Source organism: Ovis canadensis, chromosome 7 (genome assembly GCF_042477335.2).
Source record: "Ovis canadensis isolate MfBH-ARS-UI-01 breed Bighorn chromosome 7, ARS-UI_OviCan_v2, whole genome shotgun sequence".
NCBI lineage: Eukaryota > Metazoa > Chordata > Mammalia > Artiodactyla > Bovidae > Ovis > Ovis canadensis.
In genome coordinates, this window is record NC_091251.1 from 35258181 (window position 1) to 35283210 (window position 25030).

Consider the following 25030-nt stretch of genomic DNA (forward strand, 5'->3'; position numbering starts at 1 on the left):
CAGTTGTTGGCTTCTTTGTAGTTTTCCTTTTGTCTTTTATCTTCCCATATTTAAAGTTTATTCAGTGTTTATAAAGAGAGGTTGGTACACATAAAGCACTCAAGAGTTCTCTGTTTTCTGAATGAGTAGATGAGTTGTTATTCATGAACTTAGTGAAAGAAGTTATACTGAACAACTCTTGAAATTATTCCGAAAGCAATCTTTCAATACTATGGCAGTCAAGTTTAAAAAAAGACTCCAGCAGAATAAACAGAGGGTTATATTTGTGGACAAAATTCAAGAACAGATAACAAACGTCACAAGTCTAGGATGGAGGAAAATTAAACTGATGATATGGGAATAAATATTATTATATATTTATAATTAATAAATAATATTATTATATGGGAATAAATATTATTCCCATATAAATATTTAACAAATATTCATAAATATTCTTTGGTAGTCTGTTGTGTGGTGGATCACACACACACAAGTCAACACCTACTACTACTGAAAATATAAGAACTAAAATAAACTAATTTAAGCTATATAGGAATATATTATTTTATTATATTAGAAAAAGGTAGAAAAACACAGTTTTTGTTTCTTGGTTTCTTTGACTTTATTGTTTAGAAGACTGTACAAAACATTTCAAAGTGACATTTTAAATAATAACGAAAACCGAAAAAAAAAGGAAACCAAAATATGGAGAATCTAAAAATAAGTTTTTTAGCCTATTGGCTTTTTTCAGAATTTTTAATTTTAGAAGATTATATTTTGACCATATGAGGTGAAGTGATCTTTCTTTGCTTGATGAGAACCAAAATAATGTACTTAATTTACTTTTAAAAAATCAAGAGACTTTGATGAAAGGCTAACGTCTCTGCCTGATGAATACTCCCAACAACCCAAAAATAAAAGAGAAATTCCCAAATCTAATAAAGGGTATCAGTGAAAATATCAAAGTCAATATTACTCCCTGCAGGATCACAAACAAGACTACTTCTATTCACTGTCCTAATGAAGGACCTGGGATCAAACCGGGGAAGGAAATAAGATATGTTAAATTTGAAAAGGAGAAGCAGAACTATTTTAATTTACAGATAGTACGTTTATACATGTAGAAAATACAAAGTACCTCTAAACAAGCTGTTTAAGAGCTAGAACCTATTAGTGCATTGAAACAGTCACCAAACACAAAAGTCAATTTTATTTCTAGATTCTAGCAAAAGCATTAGAAAATGCAATTAAAATGTCATTTATCGAATGCTTGGGAACTAATTTAAGGTATGCAAGACCTTTTCTTGATTCCTCTCCAGTAACTCTAAAATAGCTGTGATTTGAGAGATAAAAATCACATAGGAGATGAGAAATGTCCTCACTTCTGAGGTCTGGGGTAACTAACATAAATCATGGCCTGGTACTCAGTGGTGACCAGTCCTTGCCGCCTACAGACACTAATGTCATGAAAGACCATATCCTAAGGCTGCTCAATGAAATAATGTTTTCTAAACCCCCAACAAGAGATTGGTACCCCCTGTTTGGCTGTTGAACTAACTCTGTTCTCATATTGACAGGTATCCTAGCTCTTTTCTGGCTATTTCAGAACAGAAATAATTTCTGGCAGAATTAATTCCCTGTATCCACATTTTTCTTAACCCCATTAGTCATAGCTCTGGATTTGATGCTGAGCATTTAGGCCAATTAAGATAAAAAAGCTTTATGAAATAAAAGATAAAATTGTTATAAGTAGCCTTGCTTTCCAGGTGGCTCAGTGGTAGTAGAGTCTGCCTGCCAACCTGGTGGACTATTTTTATTTACACATCATACGTTTGTACCTGTAGAAAATCCCCCTGCATTGGGAAGATCCCCTAGAGAAGGGAGGGCCAACCCACTCCAGTATTCTTGCCTGGGAAATCCCATGGACAGGGGAGCCTGGCGGGCTACAGTCCATGGGGTCGCAAACTGCTGGACACGACAGAGACTAAACAATAGCAGCAATGCAAGCCTCTACAACAATCTCAACATTAACAAAGGAAATCAGAGAGGACCTAGATTACTAAAAAAAAAAATCAGAGAGGACAAATAAAGAGGCTATGGATCCAAAGACTCCATATGTTAAGATGTCAATTGTCCTAAATGAATTCATAAATTCAACACAATCCCCATCAAATTACCTCAATCTCTTGTGGTAGAAGCTATTCTATACCTTACATGGACGTGCAAAGACCTAGAATAAGCCTTGAATAAGACAAAGAAGACAAGACTTGCATTTCCAGATTTCAAAATGTGTATGAAGCCCCAGTAATTAAGATAGAATGATCTGTTGGTATGAGGATAAAATAAAGAAGTCAATAAACAGAATCAAGTCCAAAAAGAGGTCATAATACATGTGCCATCAATTTTTTTTTCTCTAAAAGTGCCTATGCAGCTCCACTAGGGGAAAGCTGGTCTTTCTAGGATAATAGCTAGAATAATTGGCTATTTTTATTTTTTGGAAGTAGCAGTGTTTTGTAGCTTTCTGTGTATAAGTTCTGTACATGTTTTCTTAGATTTATGCCTAAGGATTTAGGGTCTTTCTTGAGCCATTATAAATAGTATTATATTTTTAATTTAGGTATCCACATGTTTACTGATAGTATATAAAAATGCATTTTATTTTGTGTGTTCACCTTATATATCCTGAGACCTTCTGAACTCACTTACTAGTTGTAGGAGTTTTGGAGGGTATATTCTTTGGGATTTTCTACATAGATAGAAAATAGTGGAAATTTGACTGCCTTTCTGGCTTAAAAGATTGTTTATATATTTATTTGCTTTACTGCACTGGCTACAGCGTCCAGCACTGTGCTGCAGGGGAGTGATTGAAGTGGATATTCTCCCTTTGTTCCCTTCCTTAGGAACAGACAATCTGCGGGCTCCAGTTGTCCTCATAGTTCAAGTATGACTTTGTTTGTCACGGTTTGTCCATGCTTTTGTCCCCATCAGACTTTCCTTTACAAATGTTACCCTCAGTTCAGTTTTGTTCAGTTCAGTTGCTCAGTTGTGTCCGACTCTTTGCGACCCCATGGACTACAGTATGCCAGGCTTCCCTGTCCATCACCAACTCCCGGAGCTTACTCAAACTCATGTCCATTGAGTCAGTGATGCCATCCAACCATCTCATCCTCTTTCATCCCCTTCTCCTTCCACCTTCAATCTTTCCCAATTTCAGGGTTTTTTTCCAAAGAGTCAGTTCTTCACACCATGTGGCCAAAGTATTGGAATTTCAGCTTCAGCATCAGTCCTTCCAATGAATATTCAGGACTGATTTCCTTTAGGATGGACTGGTTGAAGCTCCTTGCAGTCCAAGGGACTCTCAAGAGTCTCATCCAACACCATAGTTCAAAAGCATCAATGTTACTCTAAGCTGACTTAAAGTGAATTCAGGCTCAACACCAGATATGAAGATAACAACTTTGTACAGACTCGTCCACCAGCTCTAGCCATTGCCTGAGTTCTAATCCCTAGAACTAATCTCTTATTCTACATCACTCATGGTTCTGCTTTTCTGATTGTGCCCTGACACAAAGTCTAAGAGGAAACGATTAAGGAAATAGTTTGATGGTGATTCCACACAACTAGACCCAGTTTTGTGATGAAGTAAAACTGCCAGTTTAAAATATTATGGGGCAAGTTTTCAAATTTAGACAACTTTACACATGTTCTTTACAGTTTATTTAAAGTCAAAAATTCAAGAGGAGAATATATTAGTAGAAAATTACTCTGGACACCTGTTTCCAAATAACGTAGAAGGTGCCTTTAACTGGAACTAAATCTTCTGATCCAGACCACAACTTAAATAACCACAGGACTATCATTTCTTGTCTGGGGTCTGCGGGTGTGCATTTCAGCTGGGGTCCTGCAGCAGGGGGGCTCTCTCTTACTAAGCTCCGGGGTTTTTGTACAGCTTTTCCTATCACTTCAAGCACTGTGAGACAGAGAGAGAGCACAGAAGTACTTTGCAGAGTCTTCTAGTTGTAAGGCTGAAATGGTGAGTTTGATGGATTTATCTGCTTTCTTAAAGTTTACAGAGTAGCGCTCTTTCCTTGCGTTTGTCGCTTCTGAACTCTGACGAATAACATAAGTCATCTGTCCACTGGGAAGTTGCTTGTACCAATAAAGGTAGTAAACGCTCCAGCTTGTTTCATACCGACAACTCAGGGTGACTGACTGCCCCACTTGGCTGGATACATCTGACTGGTCTTGAGTAACTTTCTGGGCCACACCAGATCCTGTGGAAAAAATCAGACAACAAAGATGAAGCAATGAATAAAATAGTGTAGGAGTTAAATAGGATCCAAAAACAAAAAATTGAAATCCTAAGACACTTGCTTTACTCCAACCCTCCTTTCCTCCCCAAGTCCCTGTGAAGCTCCACGTGCCTGTGTCCAGTCCTTTCACCCTGAACACGGGCACTCATGTTTGGAAGCATCCCTACCAGAGAAGGTGAAGGCCAGGAGCACCCAGAGCAGACTGGAGAGCGGCATGAGGCACGGATTCCCCTGCACAAATGTGCTTAGTTCTGCCTCAAGCTGAGAGTTCAGTGTCTTTGAGTGCCTGGCAGCACATATACACACTACCCGCCACCCGTGTGACTCCCCGGAACAGGAAGCGGGGGCTGTCATGTTCATAGACCACGTGGTCTGTGCACACACGGGAAAAAGTCTGGCTCACCACAAGCCTTTACTCTGTCTGCTTGTCTTTCCCTAGTCATTAAGTTAGGCAGATCCTGAAAGAAGGCATGAAAAAAAGCAATCAGTGTTAAATCTGAGCGGAGAACTGAATATTAAGCAAGTTGACATACACTGATAATTATTCAGCAAAATAGTTTTGCCATCCTGTTTAAGACATAATTTACTATAGCCTATGAAACTTTCTGTAATCTACTAACAGTCGTTCATTTAGCCTATTCTTACTTTTCTCCATCCAGAATGTAATGACTGTTTAAAAATTTGCAAAAAAATAAAAATAAAAAATAAAAAAGTTGCAGATCTTAGGCTTCTTGGTGAATGGAACTTTTATTCAAAATGATTAATATATCTCTGTCTTTGTATTGAGTTTTGTGACTCTATTTAGGTTTCTCAATAAATAAAATTACTTCACCATAAAATGACCAAAAAAAAAAATATCAGTCCATCTGACTTTCAGAGTCTATTCAGTTTTAAATTTTAAATGAAATTATACAGGAATAAAATATTCTTTTGAAATTTGAAATTGAGTCTTATTTGTTAGACTTTGAGGAAGGTCAGGATATTCAGTCCTGTCCCCTCCACAAGTAGAATTGCATTTATTAGACCGTGTGTCCTGGAATTCTCCTGATGTCTCATTTTCTATGTCATTAGTCCAGTGTTCAGTCTCACTTGTTAGTGGCTCATTATTTTTCTCTTTGTAAAATAAATTCAAAATAAGTATGTCAGATCTTCCTGTGACATAATGCTGTAATGTTCTCCTACAAAACTTGGTATCTACAGGTTTTAGACACTTTTTTTGTTGTTGTTCACTCACTAAGTCATGTCCAAACTTTGTGACCCCATGGACTGCAGCACCCCAGGCTACACTGTACTTCAGTATCTCCCAAAGTTGCTCTAATTCATGTCCATTGAGTCAATGATGCTGTCTGTCCACCTCATCCTCTGCTGCTCCTTTCTCCTTTGGCCTTCAATCTTTCCCAGCATCAGAGTTTTTCCAAAGAGCTGGCTCTTCCCACCAGGTGGCCAAAGTATTGGAGCTTCAGCTTCAGCATCAGTCCTTCCAGTGAATATTCACGGTTGATTCTATTAGGACTGACTGGTTTGTCCTCCTTACAGCCCAAGGGACTCTCAAGAGCTTTCTCCAGCCTCACAATTCAAAAGCATCAATTCTTCAGCATTCAGCCTCATTTATGGTCAAGCTCTCACACCACACATGACAACTAGAAAAACCATACCTTTGATTATACAGACCTTTGTCGGCAAAGTGATGTGTCTGCTTTTTAATATGCCATCTTAAGCTTCGTGGGAGCACAAATGTTTAAGAACCCACCTGCAAATGCAGGAGACATAAGAGATGTGGGTTCGATCCCTGGGTCAGGAAGCTCTCCTGGGGGAGGGCATTGCAACCCACTCCAGTATTCTTGCCTGGAAAATCTCATGGACAGAGGAGCCTGGAGGGCTATGGTTCATAGGGATGCAGAGCCGGACATGACTGAAGCGACTTAGCCCACCTCCAGGTTTGTCATATCTTTTCTTCCAAGGAGCAAGCATCTTTCAGTTTCATGGCTTCAGTCACCATCCTAGGGATTTTGGAGCCCAAGAAAGTAAAATCTGTCATTGCTTCTACTTTTCCCCTTCTATTTGCCATGAAGTGATGGGACCAGATGCCATGATCTCAGATTTCTGATTGTTGAGTTTCAAGTCAGTTTTTTCACTCTCCTCTTTCACACTCATCAAGAGGCCCTTTAATTCCTCTTCACTTTCTCCCATTAGAGTGGTATCACCTGCATATCCAAGGTTTTTGAGATTTTTCCCAGCAATCTTGATTCCAGCTTATGATTCATCCAGCCCAGCATTTTGCATGTTATAAGTTAAATAAGAGGACTGGCAATACAGCCTTGACGTACTGCTTTCCCAATTTGGAACCAGTCAGTTGTTCCATGTCCGGTTCTAACTGTTGCTTTTTGACCTGCATACAGGTTTCTCAGGAAACAAGTAAGGTGGGCTGGTATTTTCATCATTAAGAATTTTCCAGTTTGTTGTTATACACACAAAGTTTTTAGTGTAGTAAATGAAACAGAAGTAGATGCTTTTCTGGAATTCCTTTGCTTTCTCCATGATCCCATGAATGTTGGCAATTTGATCTCTGGTTCCTCTGCCTCTTTGAAACCCAGTTTGTATATCTGGAATTTCTTGGTTCACGTACTGCTGAAGGCTAGCTGAAGGATTTTAAGCATAATCTTTCTAGCGTGTGAAATGAGAACAATTGCATAATAATCTGAACAATCTTTGGTATTGCCCTTCTTGGGACTGGAATGAATACTGACCTTTTCCAATTCTGTTCAAACACTTAGTATATGTCAATACCACAGAACTTAATGATTGAAGCTTTGTATACTATACATGATCATGAAGTGTGTATCTCTCAATCTTCCAGTTGGTTTCATCATTTTAATAGATGAATTCATTTAAAAGAACCAAAAGCAAACAAACAAGTAGATAAAGAAGTATAGAAGTACAGTCTCCATACAGTATTGTAAAGTAAAGTAAAGTAAAATTTAAAAAATAATAAATTTAAAAAAAGAAGTACAGTCTCCAAAACAGTGCCAGTTCTTAGAATTTAAGTTAAAAAGAACTCATTAATGAGTGGTACAGGGAGAAGAGTTTATATGAGGTTGAACCATCTATTCTGTCCCATTTGAACTCTGCGTTCAAATGCAGCTGATATCCTGGTTTCTAATTATTTACAAGGAAGCAGGGGAGACCACAAATGCCCAGAGCAGTCTGGGGAACCGCAAGATAATACATGTATTATAGGTATCAGCATATTATATTTATCACATGTTTTATATCCACCTTGTTATGCATAGTTGTGAAATTGATCACATTTGTAAATTCTTATTACCACCACAGAACCATACCAGCACCTTAAAGAACTTGCTTTGCCAACCATTCCCACCTATGCAACCCTTGAAAACTGCTGATGCCTTGGTTTCCAATTATTTGTAACTAGGCAGAAAAGACCACAAATGCCCACAACTTGATATTCTAAAATATATAGGTTAATATAATAATTACATGTACATACCAGGAAACTTATATTGCCAAAATTTTCCTAAAATGCAGATCGCGATCTGATACCTCAGTTTTATATGCACCCTGGTTTTGATGCATAGCTCTGTGAAGCTTTATCACATGTATAGGCTCTTGTTACCACCATTAAAATCATGACATAGAATTGTTCCATCTCTCTGAAGAAACCCTCTTTGCACACTCTCCTGAGCCTGAAATTCTTTACAATCCAGGTCACTACTGATCTCCTTTCATCTCTGTATTTTGTCCTGTTGAGACTGTTGTATAAGTAGAATCACACTATGTATACAATCATAATAATCCAGTAAGTGTAATCATACACCATGTAGCCTCTGAGATAATTTTTTTTTTTACTCAGCATAACATCCTGAGATCCATCTAGACTATTGCATATATCAATAATCTTTTCCTTTTAATCACTACAGACTGTCCCCAGTTTAATTTAGGATAATTCAATTTAGGATGTTTGACTTTACAGTAGTGAGAAAGTGGTATGCATTCAGTAGAAACCATACTTGGAATATTGAAACTTTATCTTTTCCTGGGCTAGCAATATGCAGTATGATATTTCCTGGTGATTCTGGGCAGCAGCAGTGAGCTGAGCTCCTGGCCAGCCTCAAAATCATGAGTGTAAACAACCAACACATTTACAGCCATTTCATATCCATTTAACCATTCTGATTTTCACTTTCAGTACAGTACTCGACACATTCATAAGATTTTCATCATTTTAGTATAAAGTAGATTGTGTGAGACATTTTTTCCCCAACTGTATGCTAATGTAAGTATTGGCCATATTTAAGGGAAGCTACTGCTTCCCTGATAGCTGAGTTGGTAAAGAATTTGCTGCAAAGCAGGAGACCCTGGTTTGATTCCTGGGTTAGGAAATTCCTCTGGAGAAGGGACAGGCTACCCACTCCAGTAATCTTGGGCTTCCCTTGTGGCTCAGCTGGTTAAGAATCCACCTGCAATGCAGGAGACCTGTGTTCAATCCCTGGATTGGGAAGATGCCTTCGAGAAGGGAAAGGCTACCCACTTCATTAGTGGAGAATTCCATAGACAGTCCATAGGGTCGCAAAGAGTTGGACACGACTGAGCGACTTTCACTTTCAAGGGAAGCTTGGTTAAATATATTTGATGGGTTATCATTTAAAATTTTTAATATAAATTTATTTATTTTAATTGGAGGTTAATTACTTTACAATATTGTATTGGTTTTGCCATACATCAACATGAATCCACCACGGGTATACACGTGTTCTCCATCCTGAACCCCCCTCCCACCTCCCTCCCTCTTTTTTTTTTGAAGTATAGTTTCTTTACAATGTTAGTTTCTGCAGTGAAGCAAAGAAAATCTGTTGTACATGTATACAATTATCTCCACTCTTTTTTAGATTTCCTTCCCATATTAAATGAACTTTTGAGTTACTATTGTTTCAACTTAAAATGATTTATTGCAAAATAACCCTATTGAAGTTGAGGAAGATGTATAAATAGTATTTCATTGTGTAAATGTACTACAGGATATTTATCTGTTCATTCAGTGAAGATCACTGGTTAATTTCCAGTACTAATGTACATATTTTTGTGTGAACATAAAGTTTTCCTTTCTCAAGCATAAATACCCAGGAGTGTGATTGCTGGGTTGTTCAGTAAGTGAATACTTAAGTTTATGTGAAACTCTTGGATTGTTTTCTAGAATGACTGGGCCATTCACCCACCAGCAATGCATGAGTGATCCAATTTCTCTGCTTCCTTGCCAGAACTTGTTATTGTCAGTAATTTTCATTTTAGCCCTTATTATAGATGTGAAGTGGTTTCTGTTTGTAATTTTAATTTGGATTTCCCTAATATAATTTTAGGGGTATATTCTTTGGATTTTCTGCATAGATAATCATGTTACCAGCAAATAGTGGAAGCTTTACTTTTTCTTCCAACTCTATTAGATTGTTACACCTACTTTCTTTATTGCACTGGCTCCAGCATTTAGCACTGTACTGAAGGAGTGACGAGAGTGGACACTCTGCTTTTTTTCTCTTTATTAGAGAAAATCATAGTCTTTTACTAGTAAGAATACCATTAGCTATTGAGGAGATTCCCCCACTCTTCTTGTGTTGCTCAGAGTTTTCACATTAACTGACTACTTAATTTTTGCAAATCCTTTTTTTCTGACTAGATTAATATGATGGTATGATTTTTCTTTTCTACCTTGTTAATATGGTGAATTCCATCCATTGATTTTCAATATTGAAGAGTCTTGCACCCTTGAAAGAAATTACATTTGTGCTGAGTATATTATTCATTTTATATATCAATGAATTTTACTTGCTAATATATTTTCAGAAATTTGTGTCTGTCTTCAAGATAAAAGATATTTCCCTGTAATTTTTGGTTCTTTATGGTCTTTGTCTGATTTGGGTCTCAGGGTAATATTAGTCTCATAAAATGAGTGAAGAATTATTTTCTTCCTATTTTCTGCAAGAAATTGTGTATAATTCAGTGTTTGACATAATTCTTCAGTGACACTGAGTTTGGGGATTTTTTTAAAATTAAAACTTCAATTTTTTCATAGACATCATGACTTCACCTATCTCTGGCCCCTGCTCTGAGGAGAGATGAGGAGAGACCGCTGGAGCCCACAGTGAGGTTTGGGGACAGACAGCAGGTGCTTCTAGAGCACTGTGCCTCTGCACAGAAGTAGGTTCCTGCATCTGAGAGCTGGGCAGCAGTGAGGTGCAGGGAGCTGTGCTGTCTGGACTCTCCAAACCGACCTGTCCATCTCTGCTGCGTCTTCACTTCTCCACTCTTAGTTAATATCATCAAGAGGACAGGACTGCCCCCAGGCCTCTGCTTATACCACTGTAAGCTGCTTAAAAGGCTTGAGGAATTGCAATACGTGGTGAAGTTCTCTCCTTCTTGCAGAAGTAAGAATTCAGGAAAATGCTTTATCTGTTGTCCATTCATTTCTGTTCAGAAAAGCAATGAGAAGTAACACAGAAAGCCTGATTAGATGTTTATTCTCTCAGCTGTAACGGTCTCTTTCATTCTTCTTGTGTATTTTCTCCTTCTTTTCATGTCTCCTTCCCCAGCTCCCTCTATCTCCCACATTTTAGTTTTTATGTCTTTCTCAACATCCTGCTTTCAGTCAGAAAATCCCACTCCTGCAGTTGCCTGCAGATAAGATTCCTCTGTGCTGAATTTTTTGGGAGCAATCAGGGAAACCCCAAACTCACCTGATATTTGTATCCATAAGATCAACACTGGTGCTAACAGTAGCATCTCCCTTTTCTTCCTCTTCAGAAAGAGTTGCTGAATCTGCCTGCTCCTAAAAGGGTTTCCCCCTTTCCCTTTCAGCTTCTTCCAGACCTATAGAAATGTAGTCTATACAGCCTTTAGGAAAGGAAATAGGAAGGAGTGACTACAATTCGAGACAGCCAGTCAGACTTACTACCTTGTATATACCCACCCATCTCCCCCAGGGAGTGTCTATGTTTGCAGATGCTGCCCCTCTGTGACTGGATCAAAAATTGCTGATCCAGTAATACCTGGTAAATAGTGGTTACTCAAACATTTGTTGAATGATAAATAAATATGTATGTTTGCATATGTGAGAATTTGAACCCAAATCTCCCAAAGAGCAATTTAAAAGTGCCCTTCCATGAATGTAAAGAGTCAGGAGTTACTTGTAGCTATCTAGAAATGTTACCTTTGGAAAACTGTGTGAGCCCCAGTAGCCCTATTTCTCCCATAACAAATCATCACAAATTCGATGGCTCCAAAAAACAAGAATCGGGTCCCCTCAACCTGGAGGGCAAAAGTCTGACAAGGTGTCAGCAGGAACATACTCCTTCCAAATTTTCTAGGGGAGACTTCTTCCTTGCCTCTTCTGGTTTCTGGTGGCTCTATGTGGTCCTTTGCTTGTGACTGCATACCTCCAGCCTCCTCCTCCATCGAGAAGACCTCACAAGGACTTCCTGGTGAGGAAGCAAATGCTTCTCACCTGTGTGTCTCTTAAAAGGACACTTGTCACTGGATTGAGGCCCCACCAAGACATTCCAGTATGATTGGACTCTGATATCCTTTGCTTAATTACATTTGAAAAGGTTCTTTGTTAAATTTAAGTTCACATTCACAGTTTCCGTGGGTCAGGATGTGAATGTATCTTTCGGGGCCCACCCTCCAACACACTATAGGGTCCTTAATGTCTCTGAAGTGTTGCCATGTAATTATATAAACAGTAGAAATCTCAAAACTTCTTTAAAGTCAAAAGTAAATTTGAATCTGAATTACTTTATAAATAGAAACAGAAAGAGAAGCAGGTTTAGGATGTAACAAAAACTGAAACTCAAAGAGTTTGGGTGATTAACTCAAGGTGAAATATCAGGTGATTGGCATAGTAAAAATTAGAACACTTATCTATCTGATATGGAGCCTATGGTGTTTGGAATCTGTCATGCCCCTATGTTTGTGATATTCTGTAAATATTTTAAATGTCAGAATAATATATTTTAAAAATAATACGAGTTTTCTTATTGATTTTTGTTCTTTTTAAAAAAATTTTTCTTGATGTCAATCATTTTTAACATCTTTATTGAATTTATTATAATATTACTTCTGGTTTTTTTTAATTTTTTTGTTTTTTGGGGACAAGGGATATGGGGTCTTAGCTCCCTGAGCAAGTATCAAACCAGCACAGCACCCACTGCATTGGATAAGCACTTTAAAGACAATAAGATACTGTATTAAGATAGAGAGTTACTCTTGGAATAAGGAAAGGCCTGTGCTCTAAGTAAGGTGTGGAGGGAGGGCTCCACGCTGACACTTACTCTGCAACACCAGGCAAGGTACTGAACCTCTCTCATGTTCAGTTTCCATTTCTGTGAATAGTCAGTATCCTTCTGCTGGGCACTCGGCTCACATTGGCATTCATCGTCGCATTCACTTCTCCTAACAACCCTGCATGGTAGATTCTATCAATATCCACACTGCAGATATGAGGGAACTGAAGCACAAAAATAATTAAGTGATACTCCCAAGATCACTCAACTAATGAGTGGTAGGTGTAGAAACATAATCCAAGTCTTCCATCTCAAGCACTGTTACATCGCCTCCCTAAAGTAGCCTGGACCCAACCTTGAAGGGTGAGGATAAGAAGTGAGTGAGAGCACACCTGAAAATCCCCTCGCACAGCACTGTCCCTAGCATAGGCACCCAGTCACAGGCAATGCCGGGGTCCAGCCCCGGTGGATCCAGGGTGATTCGAAGGTGGGGGGACAGAGTCGGCGTCTTTGGAAAAATACATATTTAATCACAGATATAGAGAGATTAGAAATGGATAGTGTAGTAGGAAGATTAGTGGAGAAAAGGAGGCTGAATAACTTGGATTACATGGAATAGCATCCATGCTCCAGATGGAAATTCAGCCAGAAAAACGGGAGCAAGAAAGAAGTGACATGGGGGAATCAGTCTTTCCGGAAACTGATCCAATTTCTTTATTTTTGGGTTTGCTTATATACCTTTTGTTACACATAGGGATGAATACAGAGTCACGTGGGGGTCAGCAGTCCTGACTTTTATCAAAATCAGGTGCTTCACATAAATGTATAAAAAAGGTACATCATCTTCTGTACATGAGTGAGACCTGCTGACATTTTATGATCCTTTCTTTCTGATAACCAAAAAAACTTATTTTTTCCAAGGGTGTTTTTTCTTAAACCAGGCACCACCCTCCAAATAAAGTTACATTCCTATAGGGTGAGGGTGTAGTGAGTTACAATCAAGAAAGGAATTTATTCAACCCAAGGTTAACATGATTAGTCTTAAAGGTTAATACTTATTTCTCCTATATGCTTAAAGGTTAGTACTTATTTCTTCCTATATGCTAGTTATATTCATTATAAGGGTGAGGAACATGGAGATTTAGCAGCAAATGAAAATCCAAATGAAAATCCAAATGAAAATCCTTTCACCAATGCTCCCCTTAAGATCTATTTAGTCTTAAGATATGATAAAGTTACATTCTTACATAGCAGGGACACAGTGATTTATAACAAAGTACAGTGATCTATTACAAAAGAGAAAATCCATTAACTCAAAAAGTCTAGTATTGCTAACATCAAAAACTACTATATTTCCTTTGCTATACTCCAAATACATTGATTAATATATTCCCAAGTGCCTAAGGATATGGAGGCCTGGCGGCAATCATTGACTCAACAAGAAGAAAAAGTCCTATGCTAATTAAGACTCTCAAAATACTCCAAAACTCTCTGTGCTGTTTATGGTTGAGAGGTAGTAAACAATCATGTGCCTAGTGGCGGCAGTAAGGATAATCCTGTCACACAAGCTAGTCTGTCAGCAGAGAGGTTTGACCTGAGACATCCTTGTCCCACCCAGAGCAGGGAATTAGCAGCAATTATTGACACAACAAATGAAGAGACCCTTCACCAATATAATTCTTAACCAACTATACTAATAATTTTAACTCCCCAAAATAATTTGCCTTTAGTAAGTCTAAAACATCTCGTGCCTCTCAGGTTGGGAGGCTGTAGACAATCACATGTGGCCGGACGAACCTATACAGGTGGGCTAGATAACCTTTAGAGGAGTCCGTAAGCTGAAACACTCTTGTCATGCCCAAGAATTTTTATCACCTTGGAGCTGCACGTTTACTCCTTCTAAGAGAGAAACGGTTATGGGGGAGAGCCCCCCGTAAAGTCAGAGGTGTAGGTGAGAGCATAAAACAGACTCTGGCTTTGGGGTTGATGCTCGGGAACAGGGGGTTTCCTGAGGCTTGATCACGCCTTTGCGTATGCCAAGCCTCCTTCCTCATGACCTTTGCCATGGGCGGAATTCCTCACGCTGGCCCCCGACAAGGCAATGCACAGAACGTTGAGGATTTGGGAGCCAGACTCTCAAATTGCAAAGAAGTCTATCCACAAGATAGAGCTTAATATTTTTTGAGGTATATTTGGCAGTTTAAATGGTAGATTTCATGTATTTTCATAAGTTTCCATGGTCTATCATGTTCTTCCTGTTCAGGGAAAATCAGTTCATTAGGGTGTTATATTGAGAGATTGAGATGTTGTTGTTGGAATGAATATACCAAAGCAGTGTTTGCTATGATTCTTTACTTTTTTCCCCATTTTTGAGCCTTGCCCCCATTCTCAGAATATTTCTATACTATATTACAAGAAAGGACAGAGCAGTAGAAACAATTTCACCTACCAGAAGAAGAAGGAAAAAACAAAACCAAAACAACCTTTTGTGCAATAATTCTGAGCTTCCTTTCCAAGGTAGCCTATTTCTTCCCAGTCAAAATCATCATATGCAAGATGTTACAAGAAAACATGAAGATACTTTTTGGCCAAAGCAAAAAAAATACCCAGCTGTGGATGTGACTGGTGACAGAAGCAAGATCCAATGTTGTAAAGAGCAATATTGCATAGGAATCTGGAATGTCAGGTCCATGAATCAAGGCAAATTGGAAGTGGTCAAACAAGAGATGGCAAGTGTGAACGTCGACATTCTAGGAATCAGCAAACTAAAATGGACTGGAATAGGTGAATTTAACTCAGATGACCATTATATCTACTACTGCGGGCAGGAATCCCTCAGAAGAAATGGAGTAGCCATCATGGTCAACAGAAGAGTCCGAAATGCTGTACTTGGATGCAATCTCAAAAATGACAGAATGATCTCTGTTCATCTCCAAGGCAAACCATTCAACACAACAATTATCCAAGACTATGACCCAACCAGTAACGCTGAAGAAACTGAAGGTGAACGGTTTTATGAAGACCTACAAGACCTTTTAGAACTAACACCCAAAAAAGATGTCCTTTTCATTATAGGGGACTGGAATTCAAAAGTAGGAAATCAAGAAACACCTGAAGTAACAGGCAAATTTGGCCTTGGAATGCAGAATGAAGCAGGGCAAAGACCAGTAGAGTTCTGCCAAGAAAATGCACTGGTTATAGCAAACACTCTCTTCCAACAACACAAGAGAAGACTCTACACATGGACGTCACCAGATGGTCAACACCGAAATCAGATTGATTATATTCTTTGCAGCCAAAGATGGAGAAGCTCTATACAGTCAGCAAAAACAAGAGCAGGAGCTGACTGTGGCTCAGATCATGAACTCCTTATTACCAAATTCAGACTCAAACTGAAGAAAGTAGACAAAAACCGCTAGACCATTCAGGTATGACCTCAATCAAATCCCTTATGATTATACAGTGGAAGTGAGAAATATATTTAAGGGCCTAGATCTGATAGATAGAGTACCTGATGAACTATGGATGGAGGTTCGTGACACTGTACAGGAGACAGGGATCAAGACCATCCCCATGGAAAAGCAACGCAAAAAACAAAATGGCTGTCTGGGGAGGCCTTACAAATAGCTGTGAAAAGAAGAGAGGCAAAAAGCAAAGGAGAAAAGGAAAGATATAAGCATCTGAATGCAGAGTTCCAAAGAATAGCAAGAAGAGATAAGAAAGCCTTCTTTAGCGGTCAATGCAAAGAAATAGAGGAAAACAACAGAATGGGAAAGACTAGAGATCTCTTCAAGAAAATTAGAGATACCAAGGGAACATTTTATGCAAAGATGGGCTCAATAAAGGACAGAAATCATATGGACCTAACAGAAGCAGAAGATCTTAAGAAGAGGTGGCAAGAATACACGGAAGAACTGTACAAAAAAGATCTTCATGACCCAGATAGTCATGATGATGTGATCACTAATCTAGAGCCAGACATCTTGGAATGTGAAGTCAAGTGGGCCTTCGAAAGCTTCACTATGAACAAAGCTAGTGGAGGTGATGGAATTCCAGTTGAGCTGTTTCAAATCCTGGAAGATGATGCTGTGAAAGTGCTGCACTCAATATGCCAGCAAATTTGGAAAACTCAGCTGTTGCCACAGGACTGGAAAAGGTCAGTTTTCATTCTAATTGTAAAGAAAGGCAACGCCAAATAATGCTCAAACTACTGCACAGTTGCACTCATCTCACATGCTGGTAAAGGAATGTTCAAAATTCTCCAAGCCAGGCTTCAGCAATATGCGAACCGTGAACTCCCTGATGTTCAAGCTGGTTTTAGAAAAGGCAGAGGAACCAGAGATCAAATTGCCAACATCCGCGGGATCATGGAAAAAGCAAGAGAGTTCCAGAAAAACATCTATTTCTGTTTTATTGACTATGCCAAAGCCTTTGACGGTGTAGAACACAAGAAACTGTGGAAAATTCTGAAAGAGATGGGAATACCAGACCACCTAACCTGCCTCTTGAGAAATCTGTACTCAGGTCAGGAAGCAACAGTTAGAACTGGGCATGGAACAACAGACTGGTTCCAAATAGGAAAAGGAGTATCAAGGCTGTATATTGTCACCCTGCTTATTTAACTTATATGCAGAGTACATCATGAGAAACACTGGACTGGAAGAAGCACAAGCTGGAATCAAGATTGCTTGGAGAAATATCAATAACCTCAGATATGCAGATGAAACCATCCTTATGGCAGAAAGTGAAGAGGAGCCAAAAATCCTCTTGATGAAAGTGAAAGAGGAGAGTGAAAAAGTTGGCTTAAAGCTCAACATTCAGAAAAGGAAGATCATGGCATCTGGTCCCATCACTCCTTGGGAAATAGATGGGGAAACAGTAGAAACAGTGTCAGACTTTATTTTTTGGGGCTCCAAAATCACTGCAGATGGTGACTGCAGCCATGAAATTAAAAGACGCTTACTCCTTGGAAGAAAAGTTATGACCAACCTAGATAGTATATTCAATAGCAGAGACATCACTTTGCCGACTAAGGTCTGTCTAGTCAAGGCTATGGTTTTTCCTGTCGTCACGTATGGATATGAAAGTTGGACTGTGAAGAAGGCTGAGCACTGAAGAACTGATGCTTTTGAACTGTGGTGTTGGAGAAGACTCTTGAGGGTCCCTTGGACTGCAAGGAGATCCAACCAGTCCATTCTGAAGGAAATCAGCCCTGGGATTTCTTTGGAAGGAATGATGCTAAAGCTGAAACTCCAGTACTTTGGCCACCTGATGCGAAGAGTTGACTCATTGGAAAAGACTCTGATGCTGGGAGGGATTGGGGGCAGAAGGAGAAGGGGACGACCGAGGATGAGATGGCTGGATGGCATCACTGACTTGATGGACGTGAGTCTGAGTGAACTCCAGGAGTTGGTGATGGACAGGGAGGCCTGGCATGCTGTGATTCATGGGATCGCAAAGAGTTGGACACAACTGAGTGACTGAACTGAGCTGAGCTGAAATTTTGTTATTTGAAGTCAATCATTTTCACATCTGGTAGGCAAAGATTAAATACCAGCCAGTTTCCCCGAATCTTCTCTCTCCTGTGATTTCTGCTTTGACATTTTTACTGACTTTGGTTCAACAATGACAGCCCCTATTGTGACTAGCATGCATGCTTACATGCTTAGTCGCTCAGTCTTTGAAACCCTCTGGACTGTAGCCAGCCAGGCTCCTCAGTCCGTGGGGTTCTCCAGGCGCATGATACACATGACTAGGCTTCCCCACAGAGAAGGCAACGGCACCCCACTCCAGTATTCTTGCCTGGGAAATCCCATTCTTCAGGTTCATGATACACATGACTAGGCTTCCCCACAGAGAAGGCAATGGCACCCCACTCCAGTATTCTTGCCTGGGAAATCCCGTGGACGAAGGAGCCCGGTAGCTACAGTGCATGGGGTCGCAAAGAGTCGGACACGACTGGGTGGCCAAGTGGGGCCCGGCTGAGCAACTTCACTTTCACTTTTGACTTTCATGCACTGGAGAAGGAAATGGCAACCCACTCCAGTATTCTTGCCTGGAGAATCCCAGGGACAGAGGAGCCTGGCGAGCTACAGTCCATACGGTTGCTAAGAGCCGGACATGACTGAAGTGGCTTAGCACAATCTAGTGGTAGAACTAACTACAGTTCTGTTAAAAAGTGCTCATTAATTCTGCAATTTATAAAGATGATTTCAGTAGAATGTTTTAAAGCAAGACATATTTGGTACAAAGACAGCACATGCATTTTTTTAGTTGGTAGGGATTATTTCTGAATGGGGATGAAAAACAGGAATAAGAAAAGGCTTTCTGGCAAGCACTGCCCCTCCTATGGACACAGCATTGCTGCAATATCATATGGACCTTTAACACCTTTGTTGGCTTATGGTTATGGAAAATGGATTGATTGAGAGTGCCAGTTGATATTTAAATGACTTTTTCTTATGCATTTTTCTAAAATGAGGAAAATTCCTACCTCTTTGTAGGGGAATATAGTTAAATGCAATTCTAATTTTTCAAAATATCTGGTGTCAACTACCTTATGACAAACACAAAGTATTAAGAATTTTAATGGAAAAAGAATTTTATATAGAAATAAACTGAAGATTCACAGGAAGAGCTTAGCCAAATGCTTAGGGACAAATGTCACTAATAATGATAGGGAAAAAAGAGTAAGGAGAGGAGGGAAGGAAAGGAGTGTGGGAAGAAGGAAAAGAAAGGGAACTAGAAGGAAAGGAGTAATGAGTTTATGAATAAATAGTTTCAAATATATCCCTGTATTCATTATGACGTTTATGTGATGTTCTTTAACTCTCTCTACTGTTTTCATAGAAGATCCAATTCACCCTTTCAATATTTTATTGCATCCCTACCAATTACTAGTTACTAGCAATTGCTAGTAACATCAGTCATGAGTATTTCTTTACTCAATAAATATTTATTGAACACCTACTCTATGTTGGGTACTGGGCTGATTACTGAGAATATTTCAATAAACGGAATGAAAAGATATGTTTCAGGAAAGGTGAAGTGAGGATAAAGGAAGTGAGCTCAAAGGCCATGAAGAGAAGGAAATGAGTGAGAAAGTGACTGGAGGATATGCCGGCCTTTGGAATGGGGTGCAGCACCTCTCATTGCACTTCCCAAGACTGAGTACAAGTATCTATTCCCCATCTCTAACTCACGAAACAAAGCAATTTCCAAAGCATGATAAACAAAGCAATTAACATTTAGGTACATGTCCTATGCAGCAGGATAGATTTCTCACTCTGTTTGATGATCAAAGAACATTATGTTAGTGATGTCACTCAGATCAAGGACCGGAATGGCAAAGAGTCAGACACCACTGAGCATGCACAAACTGACTTTTTACTATAGAATGATTTCCAGCACACTCTATTAACTGAAAGTCAAAAGGGAAGTTGGAAAAAATTCAAATAAATCCAACTTGCCTGTCAAATTATGTCCATACGCATCTGCATGTATGTGTAAACATGTATGTAATTGCATACAATTATATGCAAATATATAGATAATTGAAATAAACAGACTGGCATGCTAGCTTGAATGATCAGATTCGGTTTTCTCAGAGGAAGCTGGGAACTAGGCTGGAATGAAGATGATACAGCTGTGGGCTTTTAGTTTTGTTCTGTCTGGGTCTTTTATGATGAGATGGTTCTGTGTGTTGTGTAGAGAATATAAAAAACCATGAAAACACCATATAGAGGTAAAACTTTCAGACAAATTAAAACTAAATTAATATTCACTTACTTTTTGTTTCTAAAACAGCTTCTTCCTGACAAATATGCATGTTTGAGACTAGTAACAAAAAACATTTGGGATTTTTCTTAGAAAAAGTAATTTATTTATGCTAAGTGGAACAATTATAAAATTTCAGAGTCTGGACTTGCCGTGAGTCCACATGAAAGAAACCTTTGGAACAAGAACTATTTGTATTTTTCTCACTTGTAGGTTGAGACTAACACACTGGAACCAACATTTTATTGACACGAGAAAGAACCATGAAAAATTGCTAATGCTTCTCACTTTTTTTCTAGGATTCTTAGTAGCCCCATAATTCTTCTCAGCTACATCAGCTAATGAGGCACTTCTTCCTTGTCCTTTTCTTTTCTTTATGCATCTTCTCCCCTTTTCCTTCCCTTCATTTTCCTCGTCTCTTACTGCTCTCTGACTCTCCTTCGACTCTAGATTTGCTCTCGTGACTGCTCCCCCTGCTATGTCCCCCCTTCTTCCCACAAGAGAGATGCTGCACAGGTGCAGCCCCGTCTGTCCCAGTGTGCCTCTCTCAGGGCGCAGTAGTACACAGCGGCGTCTCTCAGGGTGACCTGGGGCAGGACCAGGGTGCTGGACTTTCTGTCTGAAGCTATGGTCAGAGAGGCCATACTGCTGTTCACTGTGCCTCGTAAGCCATGAATGACATACTGTGGACTCTGATTGGGATTTTGCCGATACCAATGTATATAGTCATCTCCACTGACGGTAGAGTGGTTACAAGGCAGGTTTACATCCTCTCCTTCAGCACAATCCATGGAGTTTGGCTGGGTGGTCTTAGCATCAATCACAGTCCCTATGGGTTAATAAATTAAATTAGCTCCAGAGCACATTTCAGTGTAATTCTATGGATTAAAGGCAGAACCCTCCTATGACTGTCTGGCCCTGGTGCCTGCTCCAGTGCTTCTATTTATGTCCTGCAAAAATATTATTGGTGTTCATTATTGGATTGCAAGGAGATCAAACCAGTCAATCCTAAAGGAAATCAAATGTGAATGTCATTGGAAGGACTGGTGCTGAGACTGAAGCTCCAATACTTTGTCCACTTGCTGAGAAGAGCTGACTCATTGGAAAATACCCTAATTCTGAGAAAGATTGAAGGCAAAAGAAGGGGGCATCAGAGGATGAGATGGTTACACAGCATCACCGTCTCAATGGACATGAATTTGAGCATACTCCAGGAGATAGTAAAGAACAGAGGAGCCTGGCATACTGGCATCCATTTGGTCATAAAAAGTTGGATACAACTTAGTAACTGGACAACAACAAAATTATAGAGACCAAAGATACATGGCAAGAATCATATTCCATAGGCTTTGTTCCCTGGGTCCTTGGCTTAATCAGCCCAGAGAATTCGTACAACCTGCTTACTGCTAAGGACTCTTCTGGTATCGTGCCTATGATTTAAACTGCAATGTAGAAGAAGGGCCTCTTTAGCAAACGCGCAGATCGTTTCTCAGTTCCATCACGATAATGTGGAGTACAGCACAGGGAGAGGAGCAGAGGGCAAGTGACTCTCTGTGGCCCTTTGGCCTCAAAGTCACCCCTTGCAGACACGGAACACTTACCCAAGGTCAGAAACACCATTACTCCAGTCACCAGCCTCATACTTCAAAGACAAGCTAGGACCACAGGCCCAGAGCTCAGGCTTGTGTCTGATCCTTGGCTTGAGGAGGTTCCAGGGAACAGAGGCAACAGCTGTCAGTAAAAACTTGCAACCAGCACAGATACAGCTGTGTTGTTGCCGGGACCTTCTCAGCCAATGATCAAGCAGTTCCTTATCTATGTCTTCCTCCCCGGTTTTAGTCATGTCCCCCAAAGATGGTGAAACATCCCCAGCTCACAGTGAAATCATCTATGAAGTTTAATGTCTGGCTCAGGAAAAGGAACACCGATCACAATGATGTGTCTATGCACAACCATTGCTCTTTCATTTGTTTCTTAAGAAACTGGCTGATGCTCCATGAAACTTGTGGAATGCATGGTTTAATCCCAGAAAAATGTACTGAGCTCTGTGTTGTAAAATGATGAAAAGTTCCATCCACATTCCAGAAAATTAATGAGAGATTTAAAAGTAGGCAGTGATGTGCTCTGGGAGACAAGAAAAATTAATAACTTTGAGACTAATAGCTACACATCCTAGAACTTGCAGCAGCTCTTGTAAGGGTTCTTGGAATCATGCATGTATTGCCAACTAGGTAGACATTTTCCAGCATTTTATCTTAATAAATGAACTGATTGACATAGATGGTGTTCACCTCCTCCTTGAACAGTGGTCCTTAATCCTCATGTTCCCTATGCCGATGCTTGTGGATGTTGTGCAGCAAGGATGCTAAGGCAGAGGAATCGACAGAAATGAAGGCAACCAAAGTGGAGGTGAGGTGAAGGTGGGTGTGAGTCGTAGAAAAAGTTGGAGGAGGGAAAAAAGGGTATCAGGAATAGAAAAGGGAAGGGATAATCAGAGCAGGGAAATGGGAGAGCGTGTTAGGAAGGTACATGGAAAGGGCTTAGGCTATTGGGCTAACCTGAATCCTTGACCACACACATTCAACAAGGGATAATAAGGCACAAGTTGTCTGAAGAAGATGAAACTATGTCATTTTCCCTTTTGGGAGGCACATCAATGGAAAATAAATTTCCGTTCCCTTCGCCCAGAAACACTGATTTCGGATGAATCAGCCCCCTCTTGTGACCGAAGAGAAGAACTGCAGATCTAAATCCAGACCAAAAGTCAGCAAGGAACTTTCTGAAAAATCCCCCAAGTTTGCAGGTAAATGGGCTTCCCAGGTGGCGCGAGTGGTAAACTCACCTGCCAATGCAGGAAACTTAAGAGACCCAGGTTCAATCCCTGGATCAGGAAGATCCCCTGGCGAAGAGCCCATGGCAACCCAATATTCTGCCTGGAATATTCATGGGAAAGAGGAGCCTGGTGGGCTACAGTCCATGACTCACAGAGTCAGACGCGACTGAAGCATCTTAACACACAGCACACACATCTTACTCGTAATACTTCTGTACTCATCTGTATTTTCTTGATCCTAAACACTCCATCAGTTCAGTTTGGTTGCTCAGTCGTGTCCGACTCTTTGTAACCCCATGAATCACAGCACGCCAGGCTTCCCTGTCCAACACCAACTCCCAGAGTTCACTCAGACTCATGTCCATCGAGTCAGTGATGCCATCCAGCCATCTCATCCTGTCGTCCCCTTCTCCTCCTGCCCCCAATCCCTCCCAGCATCAGAGTCTTTTCCAATGAGTCAACTCTTTGCATGAGGTGGCCAAAGTACTGCAGTTTCAGCTTTAGCATCTTTCCTTCCAAAGAAATCCCAGGGCTGATCTCCTTCAGAATGGACTGGTTGGATCTCCTTGCAGTCCAAGGGACTCTCAAGAGTCTTCTCCAACACCACAGTTCAAAAGCATCAATTCTTCGGCTCTCAGCCTTCTTCACAGTCCAACTCTCACATCAGTACATGACCACAGGAAAAACCGTAGCCTTGACTAGACGGACCTTAGTCGGCAAAGTAATGTCTCTGCTTTTGAATATGCTATCTAGGTTGGTCATAACTTTTCTTCCAAGGAGTAAGCATCTTTTAATTTCATGGCTGCAATCCATAGCAGTGTTTTCATTATCTTTGACTGTTTTACTGCAGTCATATGATTCTCATTGGTTGATCTCTTTAAGTTTTCATTTGTCTCTAACCTTCCTATATTTATTTATTTATTTTTTTAATGTTTATTTTTACTTTATTTTACTTTACAATACTGTATTGATTTTGCCATACATTGACATGAATCAACCATGGGTGTACATGAGATCCCAAACATGAACCCCCCCCCCCCACCTCCCTCCCCACAACATCCCTCTGGGTCATTCTCCTGCACCAGCTCCAAGCATGCTGTATCCTGCATCGGACATAGACTGGCGATTTGATTCTTACATGATAGTATACATGTTTCGATGCCATTCTCCCAAATCATCCCACCCGCTCCCTCTCCCTCTGAGTCCAGAAGTCCGCTATACACATCTGTATCTTTTTTGCTGTCTTGCATACAGGGTCATCATTGCCATCTTTCTAAATTCCATATATATGTGTTAGTATACTGTATTGGTGCTTTTCTTTCTGGCTTATTTCACTCTGTATAATTGGCTCCAGTTTTATCCATCTCATCAGAACTGATTCAAATGTATTCTTTTTAACGGCTGAGTAATACTCCATTGTGTATATGTACCACAGCTTTCTTATCCATTCATCTGCTGATGGACATCTAGGTTGTTTCCATGTCCTGGTTATTATAAACAGTGCTGCAAAGAACATTGGGGTACATGTGTCTCTTTCAATTCTGGTTTCCTTGGTGTATATGCCCAGCAGTGGGATTGCTGGGTCATAAGGCAGTTCTATTTGCAATTTTTTAAAGGAGGCAAGAATATACAATGCAGTAAAGACAATCTCTTTAACAAGTGGTGCTGGGAAAACTGGTCAACCACTTGTAAAAGAATGAAACTAGATCACTTTCTAACACCGCACATGAAAATAAACTCAAAATGGATTAAAGATATAAATATAAGACCAGAAACTATAAAACTCCTAGAGGAGAACATAGGCAAAACACTCTCCGACATAAATCACAGCAGGA

At 39.9% G+C, this 25030-nt stretch overlaps 2 gene segments (V, D, J or C); both read right to left on the reverse strand.

Annotated features, from left to right (window-relative positions):
• The window catches only part of LOC138443432 (M1-specific T cell receptor alpha chain-like), a 1249782-nt gene that overhangs the window by 685011 nt on the left and 539741 nt on the right, over window positions 1–25030 (reverse strand).
• Window positions 3895–4611, reverse strand: LOC138931563 (T cell receptor delta variable 1-like). The segment is given in 2 exon segments: window positions 3895–4256; window positions 4463–4611. Coding segments are annotated over 2 exon segments (360 nt in total).